Source organism: Xenopus laevis, chromosome 5S, assembly GCF_017654675.1.
Source record: "Xenopus laevis strain J_2021 chromosome 5S, Xenopus_laevis_v10.1, whole genome shotgun sequence".
NCBI lineage: Eukaryota > Metazoa > Chordata > Amphibia > Anura > Pipidae > Xenopus > Xenopus laevis.
In genome coordinates this window covers 50,554,315-50,574,114 of record NC_054380.1, presented here as the reverse complement: position 1 = coordinate 50,574,114, position 19,800 = coordinate 50,554,315, and the positions used below count along the sequence as shown (strand labels likewise).

Here is a 19,800-nt window from a genome sequence, read left to right as displayed (position 1 = left end):
CCAGTGATTCCTTACCTGTATCCCAAGCTCCTGGATTCCAAGCTCCTGTGTTGCCTTGTTCCAGCATTGTTTCCTTATCCTCACCTTCCTGGTAATTACCTTATTTTGAACTGTTCCTGTGTTATTTGCAAGCTCCAAGTAAACCTGCTTTATTTTCACCATGTCTGCCTCCCTTACCATCTATGGGTACACCCCTGGGCTTCCGCCATATCCTCTCCCAATGGAATGGCTATCCACTATCACAGTGGTTCCACGCTGTAACCCTTACAGAATGACTCAGCCAAACAAGAAGCCCTTGGGAAAGCCCTCCATGCTTTCTTGTCCCGATGTGGAACTACAACTCCCTTGGGGTGGGGAGAATGAGGCAAAAGTCAGCTCCCATTTCTGTGATGATGTCTACCAGGATTTTCTCTCTGACGATGACTGGGAGGATTCAGTCTTCGATGTGGGCTGGGAGGATTCAGATTCGAGCGAAGATGAGCTACAAACTGCTATCTGGCCTGTGTCTGGTCGTCCACCTCCAGTTTCTTGGCCTTTGAAATCCCCACCGCTGTCTGCTCCTGTTCCAGGGCCAGCTATGCCTCTGCAGTCTGCTCCTGTTCCAGGGCCAGCTATGCCTCTGCAGTCTGCTCCTGTTCCAGGGCCAGCTATGCCTCTGCAGTCTGCTTCCTGTTCCAGGGCCAGCTATGCCTCTGCAGTCTGCTCCTGTTCCAGGGCCAGCTATGCCTCTGCAGTCTGCTCCTGTTCCAGGGCCAGCTATGCCTCTGCAGTCTGCTCCTGTTCCAGGGCCAGCTATGCCTCTGCCAGTCTGCTCCTGTTCCAGGGCCAGCTATGCCTCTGCAGTCTGCTCCCTGTTCCAGGGCCAGCTATGCCTCTGCAGTCTGCTCCTGTTCCAGGGCCAGCTCCCTGTTCCAGGCCAGCTATGCCTCTGCAGTCTGCTCCTGTTCCAGGGCCAGCTATGCCTCTGCAGTCTGCTCCTGTTCCAGGGCCAGCTATGCCTCTGCAGTCTGCTCCTGTTCCAGGGCCAGCTATGCCTCTGCAGTCTGCTCCTGTTCCAGGGCCAGCTATGCCTCTGCAGTCTGCTCCTGTTCCAGGGCCAGCTATGCCTCTGCAGTCTGCTCCTGTTCCAGGGCCAGCTATGCCTCTGCAGTCTGCTCCTGTTCCAGGGCCAGCTATGCCTCTGCAGTCTGCTCCTGTTCCAGGGCCAGCTATGCCTCTGCAGTCTGCTCCTGTTCCAGGGCCAGCTATGCCTCTGCAGTCTGCTCCTGTTCCAGGGCCAGCTATGCCTCTGCAGTCTGCTCCTGTTCCAGGGCCAGCTATGCCTCTGCAGTCTGCTCCTGTTCCAGGGCCAGCTATGCCTTTGCAGTCTGCTCCTATTCCTGGGCCCTCTACCCCACAGCGGTCTGCTTCTGTTCCCGGTCCTGCTACCCCACTGCAACAGCTACCTCCAGTGCTGGCCCAGCTTCTGCCTTGTCCTGCGCCCCCAGAAGTGGGGCTTCTGCCGTGCCTAGTACCCCCAAGAGAGGAGGCTTTGCAGCAGCATCGGCTACCCAAGTGTCCAGCTGGACCTTCCCGACGACTGGCTCCCAGCCTGTCCTGTCTGCTGTGCCGGCTTCCCAGCCTGTCCTGTCTGCTGTGCCGGCTTCCCAGCCTGTCCTGTCTGCTGTGCCGGCTTCCCAGCCTGTCCTGTCTGCTGTGCCGGCTTCCCAGCCTGTCCTGTCTGCTGTGCCGGCTTCCCAGCCTGTCCTGTCTGCTGTGCCGGCTTCCCAGCCTGTCCTGTCTGCTGTGCCGGCTTCCCAGCCTGTCCTGTCTGCTGTGCCGGCTTCCCAGCCTGTCCTGTCTGCTGTGCCGGCTTCCCAGCAGCTGCCTCCAGTGTCGGTTCTCCAGCAGCTGCCTCTTGTTCCAGTGCCGGTCCCCCAGCAGCTGCCTCTTGTTCCAGTGCCGGTCCTCCAGCAGCTGCCTCTTGTTCCAGTGCCGGTCCTCCAGCAGCTGCCTCCTGTGCCGGCTCCCCGAAAGCTGTCTCTGTCAATTTCCATGTCTCCCATTACGTTTTCAGCTCCAGTTCCTACAGTCCCGCCTGCAGCTCCTGTGCCAGCGGTCCCGCCTGCAGCTCCTGTGCAAGCGGTCCCGCCTGCAGCTCCTGTGCCAGCGGTCCCGCCTGCAGCTCCTGTGCCAGCGGTCCCGCCTGCAGCTCCTGTGCCAGCGGTCCCGCCTGCAGCTCCTGTGCCAGCGGTCCCGTCTGCAGCTCCTGTGCCAGCAGCCTTGCCAGCAGCCTTGCCGCTTCCAGCCTCTGTGCCAGCAGCCTTGCTGGGTTCAGCCTGTGAGGACCTGTGTACCATGGCCTCTGGGCCCACGGACAAATCTACTTCTAGACCTGCCATTCCTGCTGCAGGATCTGATAGTTCTGGTGCTCCAGAGTCTACCAGTCTTGTTGCTATTCATGGTGGTCTTCCTGTTGTCCTGGGCAATCCGCCACCTGTAATGGTTGCCTCTGCTGGTCCGCCACCTGTAATGGTTGCCTCTGCTGGTCCGCCACCTGTAATGGTTGCCTCTGCTGGTCCGCCACCTGTAATGGTTGCCTCTGCTGGTCCGCCACCTGTAATGGGTGCCTCTGCTGGTCCGCCACCTGTAATGGGTGCCTTTGCTGGTCCGCCGCCTGTAATGGGTGCCTTGGCTGGTTCTTCTGCTATGCAGGCTGACTCTGGCCATCCATCTGATCTGGCTCCTGACCCTGGCGACTTCTCTGATCTGGCTCCTGACTCTGGCGACTTCTCTGATCTGGCTTCCGATCCTGGCGGCTCTCCAGCCTTTGACCCTGGCGGCTCTCCAGCCTTTGACCCTGGCAAACTTTTGTCCCCATCTCCAGTCATTGGACTAAAAAGGATGGGGGTCTTTCGTTGGGTCGCCCGGATGTCGACCCTTAAGGAGGGGGTACTGTAAGGATCAGCCCGGGACTCGAACCTTTATTTCCCAGATTCTGGGGCTCTTTGAGGCTGATCCTTACCCTTGTGTGTCTTGTGTTTCATGTACCTGTCAGTTTCTAGTGTGTTCCTCCCCATTCTCCACCCACCTCGTTTACCCTCATGTGTTTCCCAATTACCGTCCCTAGTCATTAATTGTAATCGTATCCTGTATCTGGTCGCTGTATCTTGTTCCAGTGATTCCTTACCTGTATCCCAAGCTCCTGGATTCCAAGCTCCTGTGTTGCCTTGTTCCAGCATTGTTTCCTTATCCTCACCTTCCTGGTAATTACCTTATTTTGAACTGTTCCTGTGTTATTTGCAAGCTCCAAGTAAACCTGCTTTATTTTCACCATGTCTGCCTCCCTTACCATCTATGGTTACACCCCTGGGCTTCCGCCATATCCTCTCCCAATGGAATGGCTATCCACTATCACAGCGGTTCCACGCTGTAACCCTTACAATTTCTAACAGACTTAAGGCATGAGGACCCAAATTACGGAAAGACCAGTTATCCGGAAAACCCCAGGTCCCGAGCATTCTGGATAACAGGTCCCATACCTGTGTGTATGTGTGTATATATGTATATGTATGTATGTATATGTATAGAGAAGACCCGCACTGCATTTTTTGAAAAATTCAAATGTATTTTATTGTGTACATAAATCCGATGTTTTGGCCCCCATTGGGGCCTTTATGTACACAATAAAAGACATTTGAATTTTTCACAAAATGGAGTGCGGATCTTCTCAGTAATCCTGTATACAATACTTTGGACCCTGCACCCGAATTCAGATGAAAGTTTCCGGATTTGAGTGCGGTAGCTACAAATTATATATATATATATATATATGGTTAAGTACACACATATCACTTGTTTAAATGTGATTTTGCTATGCTGTTATTTCCAGATATAATCTCTCACCTTTAGTGCCATTTTAAGAAATAACAGGCAGAGAAAATGTCACTGACCTTTAGTTTATGGATGGCTTGTCCTAGAATAATTTTATTTTCAGAGCAAGCAAAACCAGAACTGTAGTACTGGATGACACCAGTGACAAGTGAAGCCATATTGCAGAACTTCAGTTGTAAGGATCTGAAATAAACATACTATATGAAATGCTTCATTAAGTGCCATCATCTGGAGAACTCCAATTGTCATACTTTAGCATCTCATCACAGCATCCATCACAAAAGTATATATGTTGATGCATTGGATATGAGCACTACTATATGAGATGCACATGTGCACAAGTAATTTACTTGCCATTGCAGTCTTTATGCGGGGAAAACAAGAGACCTTTTTTAAAAGCAGAATATATGGATTCTTGTTCATTCACAATTATATTTTTTTTCAAAACACAGCTGGTTTGTCAGTACTCCACTAACACTGGTCCAATTAGAAAATGTTCAATTTACCACCACTCTTTGTTATCTATCTTTTTATCCAGTTCTCTATCCAGGTACAAATACTATGTTCCAGGCTAACATTCCTTAATTTAAACAGTAACCTTCTGTGTGGCACTGTATCAAATGCGTTAGTCAGAAGCAATAACTGCTTCTTGTATGCCATGTGTCGATTCAGGTGACAGGCTTTCGGTACTTAGTCCTGTAGAGATCTTTGAATGACATTTGACCCTTATTTATCTTCCTGTGAAGAACTAAACCCTTTGTATGTATGTATGTATATTTTTATTCATACAGCCATGGCTATAGTTACCATATAGACACTTGAGGTTCTGTACTAGGGCTGATGCTTTAAGGGGACCGCACTCGGATGCTTATATGTTTTATTAAAAACCTCTTGCCCTGCCACTGAATACTTTCCCACTAAATACATCAGCAGAGGTGGGGGGTACCTAGTGCCAAAGGGAGCAAATGTGACATCATGTGCTGTGTGTCATGATGTCAACCTCAGTATACGTCACTGTGCATGTGCCAATGAGTGCAAAGAGGTCTAGTGCCTAGGTCAGCCCTTCATACAGTGCTATTTATGTGTGCAGAGCTGTATGGAGAACAATACATTAATAGAAAAAACAGTGAATACAATAATAAATACATATAAATGCAAAGTACAGTTAGTTTAAATATTGGGTGCTAAGTATTAAAGGGAAGGTGGTCCCTGTCCCTTGGTGTTGGCCACAGGGGGCTGTCATCTTGTAACTTTGCAAGACAAGACTGTGTACATGCTCAGTGTGTTTTGGGCTGCTTAGGGATTGTCATAAATTATCAAAGGAGCTCAAGTCAAATAATATCTGCCAGAAGCTGATATAGCAAGACTGATTAATAATCAGAATATACAGACTGCACTGCATCCTGTGTTGTCATGTAATCTAATGTGGATTTTATATTTTTGGATTGTTTAAAGGACATCTAAACCCCCCCCATAAAAATGTAATCAGTGAATGGCCTCTTTGAAATCATTAGATAACTGCCACTCTGGCTGTTAAAAGATTAACAGTAAGGATGTATGATCCCAATCACTCATGCATAATCCCAGTCACTCATGCATAACCCTGCTCACTTGTGCATAATCCTGATCACTAATGCATAATCCCAGTCACTCATGCATAATCCCACTCACTCATGTGTAATCTGTCATAATCCTGTTCACTCATGCATAATCCTGCTCACTCATGCATAATCCCGCTCACTCATGTATAATCCTGCTCACTCATGCATAATCCACAACCACTAGAGACGCAGGGAAAGTAGAGAACTTTAAAGAGACCCTGTGACCTCCAAGATACCCAGTTCAGACAAATTAATATATAAGGAAGTATTCACATCATCTTAAAACGTAACTTTTAATCAAAATGGGTTAAAAACACACACACAACCACAAAGACCATGCCTAATCTGACTTCAATAGCGGTGTATGGAAGTCCGGGACCATGTCCCTAAAATCACCCTTAAAAACAGGCATGCGATGGCACGGTGGACAAAAAAGTGTTGTCAGCGTTTGAGTCACAGCCTGACACCCACAGTGTTAAAGTATTAGTCCAGCTCTAATGGCTTTTCCCAGAACCTCCCTTCCAATCATTCCCCAGTGACAATTTCCTGCCTGACTACGTAGGGAGCTAGTCGCCCACCGTCCACCTATGCCACAAGCCCGACGCGTTTCGCCGTATGTAACGGCTTCCTCAGGGGCATAAGTGGCGAGTGCGCGTCCAGAGAAGGTTTAAATAGGCTTACAATGTCGCCCGTGTAAGTTTGTGCATGCGCGTCACTACCGTCCTGGCACTTCCGGTTGCGCACAGTGACTTCCGGTAGCGCTTCCGCGATTGGCCCACAGCGGCTTCAATGAACCACTGCGCATGCGCTGCCCTCACTTTTGCGCAATGACAGCTCCTGCTGTAAACATTGACACTCTTGGATTGCCAAAAGTTACTGCGCATGTGTGCTTCTATACAGTATGTCTTAATTGCGGGAACTGGCTAATACCAGGTTCACTAACCCCCAGTCGAGGATTTAGTGGGCAATTGCAGCATGGGCAACCCCATAACCCAGCTAAAACAACTATCGGAAGCCCAAATGTATCTCAAAAACCTCACAATGGATAGTGTAACCCACAATCATGCTCATCTTTACTATTATATATAAGTGATCCCAAATCCTAGTCAAAACCAAACAATTATTGAAAACCAATTATTTTATAAGAAGGAGGAGAAAGTAAAGCCTTCATTTAGGCCATTGGGAACTCTCGTATTTAGCCAATAAATCCATTGCGCTTCTCGCTGCAACAGTTTTCTATCTATATCACCTATTCGCATGGTGGGTTCAATTCGGTCAACTGCTGTAAATCTTAACATTTCAAGGCTGCCATTGTGGACTTCATTAATATGCCTTGCCACTTAGGTGTTTCTCCTATGTTTCACATCACCAACATGTTCGAGAATTCTTCTCCTGAATTCCCGTTTCGTTTTCCCCACATAACGTATGCCACATTTACAGGTCATCACATATATCACCCCTGATGTTTTGCAGTTCATGAAATGTTCTAGAGTGTAGATGGATTTATCTTCTCTGCCCTGATATACCAAGGCTTTTTCAATGAATGGACAGGCCAAGCAGCTGCCACATTTGTAACAACCCTTAGTTCTGTTCTCTAGCCACGTTGGTTTCACATTCTTGCTGAGATGACTATGTACAAGTTGGTCACGCAGATTCCTACTGCGTCTGAAAGTAATAGTGGGTTTGATTCCTATTACATTGGTTAGGTCTTTATCCTGTTCCAGGATCTGCCAGTGGTTAGTTAGTATCTGTCGAATCTGCTTTTGTTCAGAACAGTAGTTTCCTATAAATCTTATTATTTTGTTGGACTTATTTGTCTCCTTAGATTTATTGGAGATTTATCATGCATAACCCCGCTCATTCATATGCATAATCCCACTCACTCATATGCATAATACCACTCATACATGTAATCCCACTCACTCACATGCATAATCCCACTAATATTCATAATCCCACTCATACATGTATGAGTGAGTGGGATTACATGTATGAGTGGGATTATGCATATGAGTGAGTGGGATTATGCATATGATTATGCATATTTACGGGTATGAGTGGGATTATGCATATGAGTGAGTGAGATTACATGTACACATGAGTGGAATTACAAGTATGAGTTGTATTATGCATATGAGTGATCAGGATTATGCATATGAGTGAGTGGGATTACATGTAGGAGTGAGTAGGATTACACATACTTGCTAATAAAGTTACATTACCAAAAAAAACTTCTGAGCAAGGTCATCAGGCGTGGCTGGATATGCAATTATAAATGATGATGTAGCTGAGATGGCCGCCTGGTTAAAGCACATCTTGCATTCAGGAAAACTCTACAGTGCAGGCTAACAGAGTAGATACAGATACTACCTGACCCAATACAGAGACAATGATGCATTTTGTGTGGGGAACCCAACCTAAAAACATGGTAAGGGTTTATAGGGTTTACATGTCCTTTACTACAAACCTTCTCTAACTCTCCATAACCAGTGACTGCAGCAAAATAATCCTCCAAATTGAATCCCAGTTTATCTGTTTAAATCTGGCTCCATGATTTTTGTCCCTGCAGCTGGAGTTGGAAACAATAAAGGGGATGTAAAGGCAAAAATAAAATCCAATACAAATCTCTACACAGTCCCCGACTGCTCTACAGGGAAAAAAACAAAGCTGCTTTAGTTCTGCATGGCTGGGAAGTAAGCGGGGGCTCCCCCTGCTGTTCATAAGTATGATTGTTTCCCTGCCCAGCAGTTAGGGGCCGTCTGACAATTTCTATCCACAGCAGTAAATGAAGGGGGAATTTCACTGCATATAGTCAGGTTTTTTATAAAAACGGTACACATTTTTTAATCAAAGTATATTTTTAATTAAAGTATATTTTTAATTAAAGTATATTTCATTAAAGAAAGTAAAAATGGGATTTTATTTTTTTGCCTTTCCTTGTCCTTTAACCATATTAAATGAAAGTATCACTTTTTTGTCATATTAAAAATTCTGAATATGTATGAATAAGTACATTGAAAATGTTTCCTTTTTAACTATAACAAGGAAAATGGAAAAATGGATCCCCAACAGAAAAAAATGTCTGACTCGTGCACAAAAAACATAATGCCACAATCCCCACTCCCCTATGCAACCTTTTTTTCAATCTATGACCCCCTCTGCCACAGAGCCCCTGACTGCAGTACTCACTGTAGCCCCTGATGGTGGCCCTGTTTTGTCAGAAAGCTTTTACTCGCCAAGCAGAACTAGACATTTATGGAACACTTATGTATGTTTAAAACAAATGCATTTTAATGTTCGCCGCATATTTGTGTAGGTAAATAGTAGGGATGCACAAAATCCACTATTTTGGATTCGGCCGAACCACCGAATCATTCGCAAAAGATTCGGCCAAATACCAAACCAAATCCTAATTTGCATGTGCAAATTAGGGGTGGGAATGGGAAAAAAATTACTTCCTTGTTTTGTGACAAAAAATCAAGCAATTTTCCTCCCTGCCCCCAGTTTGCATATGCAAATAAGGATTTGGATTTGGTTCGGCCGGGCAGAAGGATTCGGCTGAATACGAATCCTGCTGAAAAAGGCAGAATCCTGGCCTAATCCCGAACCAAATCCTGGATTCGGTTCATCCCTTGTAAATAGTTTTTTATACTTGATGTTGTGGCTACATTTTGATTATTATTTTTTTTTTCAATAGGTTGCAAAACAAGAGAATTTAAGAAGATTGCAAGCACAATCTAATAGGTGAGATCATAATGGTATTAACATTGGGAATTCTTTTCTGAGTAGTGCTGCACAGCAGATATGTCTGAGTCAACATCGTCATCATCATCATCAAGAATGCAATTGAAAATCTGTTTGAAATACAAAGGGAATAGTAAATAGGCATAGAGCATGCAGCCAGATGACTTATTTGCATGGAAATTTAAGGCCTTCAGTGGAAATATGGGTCCTCCACCCATTATCAATTCCTCTGATTCTTGTGGGCAGAATAACATAACCCCAGCAGTGCCCAAAATGGGTGTACGAGCAAGAGTTTCTGAATGGCCACCTAAAAAAGACTGCACAAAGGATATTGCTAACAAAGTAGCCTGGAAAAAGTCACCACAAGGCACTTATGATGTGGTGTCTGCAATCTTCAGTGGACAAAAAGACTCAGCTGACTTTAGAGAAGCATCATTTGAATTTGAATTGGGGGAAACCAAAGATATTTTTTACAATTCATCTCACAGGGGACTTCATACTATACGGCAAAGAAGCAACAGTGATGTTACCATAAGTGATATTGATACAGATGATGTTCTTGACCAGAATGCAATTAATCCAAATACAGGAGTAGCTCTGCATAGGGAATATGGAAGCACATCTTCAATAGACAGACAGAGCTTGACAGGAGAGAACTTTTTTGCAATGCTTCAGGGATTTAAGGTTGAAAACCGGGAACAGAAAAACACAACTCCATTTTCTTGTTCAAGTTTATTTAATTGTGATTCTCCAGTTTCTCCCAGCTTGCAGGCTGCCAAACAGATATCACTTGGGCAGATAGTAAGAATTTCTGCTTTTGATTATATGGACAATGCATTACTAAGAGAAAAAGATAGACTACCTAAAAGTCAATTAAAAGCAGAAACGGTTGAAACATCTCTGTATAAAAGACTAAGGGCTGTAAAAAGTGATCACAATGCTTTAAAGTTGTCATTTGACGTTGACGATGTTAAAATGGAAAAATGTATGCAAATTGGGATCTCTGAAAAGTGTTTTGCACATTATGATGCGCAGAGCATTTTGTTTAACATATTTGAAGCCATGGTCTCACAGACTAGTGTTGCTAAGCACAAAAATATAACAACGGGGGCATCTGCAGCATCACAGTCATCAATAATTGGTGGCAAAGCTGGGAACTGTCAGTATGCTCAGGGAAGTGCAGAAGACCATAACTGTAGTCCAGAAGCAGACGAAGGAGATGGCAAAAGCAACGATATTGTTTTAAGCTGTCCTTATTTCAGAAATGAGATTGGAGGAGAAGGGGACAGAAAACTTGCACTTTCAAGGGCAAACTCTTCTGTTCAAACTGGTGAAAGTTGTTCCTTTGAATCATCTCTCAGCTCTCACTGCACCAATGCTGGTGTGTCTGTGTTAGAGGTACCAAGAGACAATCAACCTATTCACAGTGAAAAAGTAAAGCGCTATATTATAGAGCATGTAGACCTTGGAGCATACTACTACAGGAAGTATTTCTACGGAAAAGGTATGTTAAAGAATGGCATATTACACATATCTTCTGACTCATTCCAGCTTTCAAATGGCGGGTCACTGACCCCATTTAAAAACAAATGCTCTGTAAGGCTACAAATGTATTGTTATTTTATTACTCATCTTTCTATTCAGACCCTCTCCTATTCATATTCTAGTCTATTATTCAAATCGATTCATGGTTGCTAGCATAATTTGGACCTTAGCAACCAGATTGCTGAAATGGCAAACTGGAGAGCTGCTGAATAAACAGCTAAATAAATTAAAAAATACAAGTAATAAAACATGAAAAACAATTGCAAATTGTCTCAGAATATTACTCTCTATGTCTTACTAATTTTTCATTTAAAGGTGACCAACTCCTTTAGAAAGCTACACGTGAATAAAATTTTTTGTTCTTTTTGAGCATTAGAAACCAAAACTGCACTGCATATTTTAGAAGGGGCCTGCCTCCCTTTGTAAGAGGGAAGATTTAGTATGTCTTTTCATAAGGATAATGCCTTGCTGGCTTTTCCTGCTGTTTTAGAATTGCTTGCTACAGCTACATTTATTATCACAAATACCCTTCTTTATTAAGGATTTGCTTAAAGGGGAACTCCACAAAAACATTACTTGAGCTTTGCTTTTTGCAATATACATCAATTAAAAAATATGCAGATTTTTCATAATTTAATTTTTTTTGACAGTTCCTTACACCTAGCCCCCTGCTCTCCTGCTGGTCTCTCTGACTACTTTGCAGAGCTGGCTGACTACCGTTACTTTGTATCAATAGCCAGCTGTCCATAGCCTGCATCATACAAACCCCATAATCCCCTGCATACGTGATTTGTGCATTGTGCATTGTGGGTTATGCAGTTCCTGCATGCTGTCTTTAAGCTGTGGAGAAGTTGTTAAAATTTGTAGCATCAGTGTTTTAGTCCCTCCTTCCCTGCCAGGATACAAATGATGCAGAAAGAGAAGAACTGTTAACCAGCTGGATTTCAGCATAGAAAATGGCATTTATTCATACGTTTTGAAGAAACAGGTAACTATGATGGGTATACAGTATACAGTAAATTTGGCAATAAGTATTGAAGTCGAAGTTTTTTTAAAGAGACAGTACTTCGATTATCAAATGGTCGACTATTCAAACTATTTTACTTCGATTCAAAGTCATTGTATCCTATTTGATGGTCAAAGTATCCAAAAAATTACTTTGAATTTCGAATTTTTTTACTTCAAAAATTCCCTCGAATTCACTTTGACTATTGATAAATCTGCCCCAAAGTGTTTAACAACTTCCACTTCCCCTTACTACTGTAACTGCTTTAGAAAGTAATGTCTCAAACAGAAGTGATATAAAAGTATAGGGCCTGTTATCCAGAATGCTCAGGACCAGGGGCTTTCCAGATAATGGATTTTTGTCTACTATAAAACATTAAATCTCTCTCTCTCTCTTGATGGACGTCTGTTTATTTTCAACCTAACTTACTATGTTACTACATACAGTAGGTGTATATATATACAAGTGCACAGTTATATGAATAGAGCTTCTGGTAAAGTGCAGTGTGTTACTTACAAAACCACTGGGGATGTGCTTTGTAATATATGCAGGGTTGCATACCTAACATCCTAATATTTGGAAAATATAAAGAGGGGCAAAATATATGCCATTTAGTGCTGCAAAAACAAAAATGGCCACACCCCCTAATTACCATGTCCATTTTACAAAACTTGGCAGATTATGAAAGTTTGAATACAGGGCCGGACTGGGAGTAAAAATCAGCCCTGGCAAAAAAAATCCATATATCGAATAAGATCCCCACTCTCAGGTCTTAAAAATAATAAAAATGTATTGTTCAATCACTTATTTTTATAATTTTTATTATTTTTAAGACCTGAGAGTGCGGAACTTATTTGCTAGATTTAGAGTTTATTTATTGATGCATATATATATATATATATATATATATATATATATATATATATATATATATATATATATATATATATATTACAAATTAAACGCTTGCACTCCAAACCAGTCTTCCATTAGTGAGGGTGCAGGGTCAAAGCATTATGTATAGTTAAAAAGGACGTGCACTCCATGGAAGATCAAGGTCCTTGATAAAGGCCCTAATGTGGCCCGAAACGTTGGATGCACAAGTTTGAGAAATAAAATATTGATGGTTCACTAACCATGGAGTGCGGGTCCTTTTGAACTATATATATATATATATATATATATATATATATATATATATATATATATATATATATATATATATATATATATATATAGTATACATATATACGCATACATATTTTACTGGCTAACATGGTACAGCAACTACATACATAAATAAATATATATACATATATATATATATATATATATATATATATATATATATATATATATATATATACACACACATACAGAAAGGCAATGTATGGGGAAAGTGGAAAAGTAAATCAACACTGGCAGATACAGTAGTTTGAGTAAAAATTGTATAGTTCTAACCACTATTCTCCCTGCATACAGTTTTGGTGTGGGGGGGGGCTTTGAGGGCAGAGGGGGAATCTGGAAAGCAGTCAGCCACAAACTTTTTTTTTTCAAGTGTTTTTTATTGTTTTCACACAAACATGTCATATGCATACAATAGGTAAAAACATAAACCAGCCACTAACTTACCCAGTTTTTCCAGAGCCCAGAGTGAAAGAGACAGTGGAACAGTGGACAGGTCAGATCAATGTGAGGGTGTCTGCAGCTCTTTGGTTTTTCAGCTGTTCTGGTACTCCTTTGCTCTCCCCTGACAAAGGAAGATCACCAGCAGGAGGCGGGCCTCAGATTGAAGACGATCGGGCAAACTTCTGTAACAGTGTGCAGGAAGGAAAAGCTGCTCCTGGGTCTTAGTGAAGAGCGGTCTGCTGGCCCTGTGCTTCCCCTTCAGTCTGAGCAGCAGGGCAGTCCGAAAAAATAAAATGCCTGCAGCTTACAAAAACGGGCGCAGTGTTTAATGATTGCAGTGCTGCATCAGGCAGCCGACAGCCCATTTAAACACAGGACAGAGCGGCCCCTCGGGCATTTGCCCGAATAGGCAGGTTATCAGTTACCGGGTCTGTTTGAATACATTTCTGGGAGATTTAGGGCTACGTTTTATGCGTTATAACAGTTTTGCTAATGAAGGTAAAATTGCCCTTTAAGCTGCATGTCTCAGTTCTCCAAAGAGACTTGCTTATCCTAAATAGTTATAATTGTATCTTTGCTTCTCTTAAATTGTTACAAATATATCTAAGTGCAGGTATTGCATTTTCTGAGCTCTCTGCCAAAAAAACTCTAATTTAATTATGTTCCAGAAACTTTGTATATTTTTCTGGCTTCAGTGCTGGAGATCAAAGAGGAACTCTGGACTTTTTAATAAAAAACTGGAACTACTGGCTGAGTGTTCAAAATCGGGAATGGGCTGAAGAAAACGGGGCAGTTGCAAGGTATGGATATGTTCAGGCTGTTGGCGGATACAGTATTATATGAACTGGGGTGTTTAGAGAGAACGCATAGGCAGAGTTGGACTGGCTTGGGGAAAAGTAAAAAAAATATCAGTTAGTGCTAGGATTGACTATCAGGGCTAGTAATAAGGACTGAAAAATGTAAATGTAATGTGCAAATTATGTTGGTATAAATGATTGGTATAATAATAATTTAAAAAAATGTGAGAGAATGGAAAGAGTTAGCTTAGAACTTAGGCTTTGTGGTATATATAGGTATGGATATGTACAGTGCTGTTGGGAGATCGCAGTCTGATACATTCAGGGCTGCAGTCTGTTGGAGTAGTTCTTTATGATATGTACAGGGCTGCTCTGCATCTGTGAAATGATACAGACAGAGCTGCTTGGCAGAGTGTAGTGTGACAGCACAGGGCTGACATACAAAAATTTGTAGTGCTACTGTAAGAACCTAGCAAGCCTGCGGATGCCAGTATCCTCCTGAGTATCTGATATTTTTGGATTGGTATGTTCTTACAGTCTGTACAGCCTTTCAAACATCTTACAACAGCACCATTCATCAGCAGTACAATTGTGCTGCTGGCTGTTCTGACTTCTATAGCTTCAGAAAAACGCCTGCGTTACTGGTTTTATAACCAATAGAGAGTTCCAGTGCATTATCTCTATGCAGATTACTGTTTTTATTTTTTATATAAATACAAAAAAATATATACATATACAAATACTGCTTTTTCTCTCTAACTCTCGGCTTAACATGGCAGCCGCGCAGGCCAAACCCCCATCATCACTAAGGGAAAGCACAGAGGGTGCTAAGAACAAGGAACAAAGTGGCTCCTTAGCAAAAAAGTCATACAAACACTCCAAAGACACGGAGGGACAGTGCAGGGGACTCTGGCCATACACAACCCCTGGCGCCTGACTGGCTACAAGCTTTTCAGTCAACCATTGTGGGCATAACCACCTCCATTGACAAACTGGCAGCACGACATACAGCCCAACAAGCTCAGGACAAAGGGGCCATACCCTCGGCCTCATTGGGTCCCATTTCACCCCCAACCCAACCAGATGGCTCACAGGACATTTCCTCAGAGGAGGAAGGTATCCTGCATGAAGCAGATAGTGATTGGGAAGACAAAAGTTCTGAACTCCCACCAGTAACAGAGCGATCACATAAATCTCAAGCGGAGGCAGTCAATGCGCTCCTATCAGATATGTTTCTGATGTATGATTCAAGACGAACACAAGGAACAAAAAACATTAGACAAACTGTTTGGTTCAAAACAAACAAAACAAAGAAACTTCCCAGTACATGACATAATTACCGAAACCATTCAGAAAGAGTCGACAACTCCTGATAGAAGGTTGTCAAGATACATTATACCCGATCAAGCAAGCTCACCAAGATAAGTGGGACACCATCCCCCAAGTGGATTCTCCGGTCGCTCGCTTGTTCAACTATCCAACTGGCACCCCCCCCTTCTGTCGCCCCCCACATGCTGTGTCTGCTTACCATATGTAAACTTTAAAAGGTATCACTTCAGAGATTAACTGGCCCCTGCATTGTTTAAACCTCAAATTCAGACTCTAATCCCCTGTATTGTTCACACCTGTGATCCCCCTGTATTGTTCACACTTGTGACACCTCTAGTGTTTATATCCTAAAGCCTTGTACTGTTCACACCTGAGACCCAGACTGAAACTGCCCACATTGTTCTGCACTGTGTCAGAGTATGTAGTACATATTAGAATGATAGCTTTCCCTGTCTCCTGTTCTGTTCTGCCTTCCCTCCCTGTGTGTGCCATTCTCTGCTTGCCCAGTGCTGCTTGTGTGTGCTATTCTCTGTTTACTCAGTGCTGCTTGGGTGTGCCATTCTCTGCTTGCCCAGTGCTGCTTGTTTGTGCCATTCTCTGCTTGCCCAGTGCTGCTTGTGTGTGCCATTCTCTGCTTGCCCAGTGCTGCGTGCTATTCTCTGCTTGCCCATTGCTGCTTGTGTGTGCCATTCTCTGCTTGCCAATGCTGCTTGTATGTGCCATTCTCTGCTTGCCCAGTGCTGCTTGTGTGTGCCATTCTCTGTTTACTCAGTGCTGCTTGGGTGTGCCATTCTATGCTTGCCCAGTGCTGCTTATGTGTGCCATTCTCTGCTTGCCCAGTGTTGCTTGTGTGTGCAATTTTCTGTTTACTCAGTGCTGCTTGTGTGTGCCATTCTCTGTTTAATCAGTGTTGCTTGTGTGTGTCATTCTCTGCTTGCCCAGTGCTGCTTATGTGTGCCATTCTCTGCTTTCCCAGTGCTGCTTGTGTGTGCCATTCTCTACTTGCCTAGTGCTGCTTATTTGTGCCATTCTCTGTTTACTCAGTGCTGCTTGGGTGTGCCATTCTCTGCTTGCCCAGTGCTGCTTGTGTGTGCCATTCTCTGCTTGCCCAGTGCTGCTTGTGTGTGCCATTCTCTGCTTGCCCAGTGCTGCTTGGGTGTGCCATTCTCTGCTTGCCCTACGCTACCTGCGGAATGTAAGTCTGTTAAGGGTTTGTTCTTGGGGTTTGTTAGCATTTGGAAATTGTTGTTAAGGGCCCCTAAGGTGTTTAATCATGTGTTGGGGGGTAGTTGTATTATCCACAGGGGAGGATGAGGCATATGGATTTAAGAGTATGTTTTTAACATAACTTTAATCTTTCACATATGAATGATGAGCGATTTCCCTGCAGTGAGCACCAACCATTTGGTTTCTTGGTGTGCTACCACCGTTAATGTGGATATAAAAGTTCTTGTGGTAATATGGGTGTGGTTTACAGTGGGTTTGGTTTAAAAGGGGGAGTGGCCAACACTGACTTCCATTATCGGCCCTCCACACATAGGCCAGTAAAATTTTGGCTCTAGGTACTACAGAAGTTGGACAGCTCTGCCTTAGAGGATGGAATGTCGTTTAAGGACACAATGTATTGAAGAGCAGAAAACTTGATGAAAAACATTTTTTCATGTACTACATCATCATTGAAACCCACCGTGCCATCAGCATGTGTCACCCGTACTTTAGTCCTCTGGTTAGAGGAAGCTCCAGAGGTGACTGACAATCAAGACTTTGATATGCACGGGAACTTATCCAAAATCACAACTGCAATCCATTTTCTTAGCGACTCCTCTATGGACATACTACAGTGCCTAGCTAGCAATGTCCTTAACAGCGAGAAAAGCTTTATGTATGAAAACCTGGAATGCGGCATCCAAAAAGAACTCAGTAGTACTACCTTTAAAGGGACATCCCTGTTCAGACCAGAGTTGAACACACTAATTAGCAAAGTTTCAGGTGGAAAGAGTAATTTTCTGCCACAAGATAGGAAAACAAAACAAACGTTTCCAACACAAAAGTGGTCCTTTCGTTCATCAAACTTTGACCACAGAATGCCTCAACGCTTCCAAAGACAAAACTGATTCATGCGTTCAAGACCGCCCCCTTCTCCATAAAGGCAGGTAGCTCTACAACAGGCCATAACAGATATGCTCTCCCCCAAGGCGATCAGACCAGTGCTTCCACAACAGAGACTAAAAGGTTTCTACTCAAACCTGTTCCTAGTGCCTAAAAAAGAAGGCAAGGTCAGGTCAGTCCTAGACCTCAAAGCCCTAAACAATTTCCTCCACATCCCAACTTTCAAGATGGAGTCCCTCAGATCCATCATAAATGTAAATGTGGAAAAAGGAGATTTTTTCACGTCCATAGACCTAACCAATGCATATCTACATATTTGCGCATTACAGTCCTCGGTGGCCATTACTAATTTCAATCACTTCCATTTGACCTGGCCATGGCACCTAGAGTATTAACGAAAATCATGGCAGCACTAGTAGGCCACATGAGACTACAACAGATATACCCTCGACGATCTCGACGATCTCCTATTAAGATCACCATTCCACGAAACAGCGATAAGCAGCACTCACAAGTGCATTCAAATTCTGACAGCGCATGGCTGATTAATAAATCACGCAAAAAGCGCATTAACACCTTCCCAGCAAATTGTATTTCTGGGAATGCAATTTAACTCCAGCCCACACACAGTGTCGCTTCTGGAGATAAAAGCAGAAAAGCTGAAATCAGCCACACAACAAGCAATTATACAAAGAAAGTTAACCGCAAGGACCTGCATTCATTTATTAGGCCTTATGAAGGCCTCCATAGAAGTGGTTCAATATACACAATTCCATATGCGCTGCCTCCAACTGGAGTTTCCCCCGCAAATGGACCAAGCTTCACCACAATCTTGAAGCTCGTATCACCCTGTCATGACAAACCAGACAATCCCTATATTGGTGGCTCTTAACCTGCAAACTCAGAAGAGGCAGAATTTGCTCAATCACACACTGGTCAATTATCAAAATCATGGCAATTCACCACGCCCTCACACATTGGACCCGTCTACTACATCATCGGCCAATAAAGGTCCAAACAGACAATGCCACGGCGGTAGCATACATAAACCACCAAGGGGGTATGTGCAGCAAAGCAGCATGGCAAGAGGTTCAACAGGTACTGCAATGGGCAGAACACAATTCGTGCACGCTGACGGCTATTTACATTCCCGGACAACTAAATTGGGAAGCAGACCTTCATAGTCGCCACTTCCTAGACCCAGGGGAATGGTCCCTCAACACAGAGGTGTTTCAACAACTCACCATCCGGTGGGGGGTACCCCAAATAGACTTGATGACATCCAGTTTCAATCACCAGGTCCCAGGTATTGCTCCAGATACCAGGATCATCAGGCATTTGCAGTCTATGCAATCACACCTTGTGCAAAATCCCAACCTTGCTAGAGTTCCTCCAGGCAGGACTGGATAAAGGCCTTGGAGTCAATTCACTCAAGGTGCAAGTATCAGGGCTATCACTTTTCTTTCAAATCCCGCTGGCAGTACGTCAAGAAGTCAAGACTTTCTTACAAACCGCGACCCATATCAACCTCCCTTTTCGTCAACCCAAACCACCATGGGACCTGAATCTAGTACTTCAAGTACTTCAAACAGAACTGTTTGAACCACTAACCTCCGTCAGCTTGCAGTTGTTAACATGGAAGGTTATCTTTCTAGTAGCTATATCTTCAGCCCGACGAGTGTCAGAATTAGCCTTATTTAGACTAAGCCACAAGCCACCCTTTTGCATATTCCATCAGGACAAGGTGGTCCTACAAACAGTACCAACGTTCCTACCAAAAGTCAACGCATCGTTTCACATCAACCAAGAATGGGTACTGCCTTCTCTCTTCCCAAAACCAAGCACAGGATCCAAGCAGTGTCTTTATAACTTGGACGTTGTAAGAGCTTTAAAGTCCTACATACACAGAACACAAGAATTTAGAAAATCCAATGCACTGTTTGTTCTCTATGGGTCTAAACGCAAGGGATGTAAAGTGCCCAAACACTCGATTGTCAGATGGATTAAGTTACTGATCACAAAGGCATACCAAGTCAGGGAACAGCTGGTGCCCTTCAAAATTACAGCACATTCAACAAGAGCACTCAGCACATCATGGGCCTTGAAGATTACGACACCTTCAAGCACTTCTTACAAGTGAGCAATGCACAATTAAAATTCACAATGC

The 19,800-nt window shown here is 43.5% G+C and overlaps 1 protein-coding gene across 3 annotated transcripts in view; it reads left to right on the top strand.

Annotated features, from left to right (window-relative positions):
* The window catches only part of LOC108717893 (signal-induced proliferation-associated 1-like protein 2), a 175,521-nt gene that overhangs the window by 25,763 nt on the left and 129,958 nt on the right, over window positions 1-19,800 (top strand). For all 3 annotated transcript variants that reach the window (XM_041564533.1, XM_041564534.1, XM_041564532.1), the window contains exon 2: window positions 9,172-10,722. In XM_041564533.1, coding sequence (XP_041420467.1) covers window positions 9,369-10,722 — 1,354 coding nt within the window. In that variant the 5' untranslated portion in view covers window positions 9,172-9,368. The remainder of the gene's footprint in view (window positions 1-9,171; window positions 10,723-19,800) is intronic.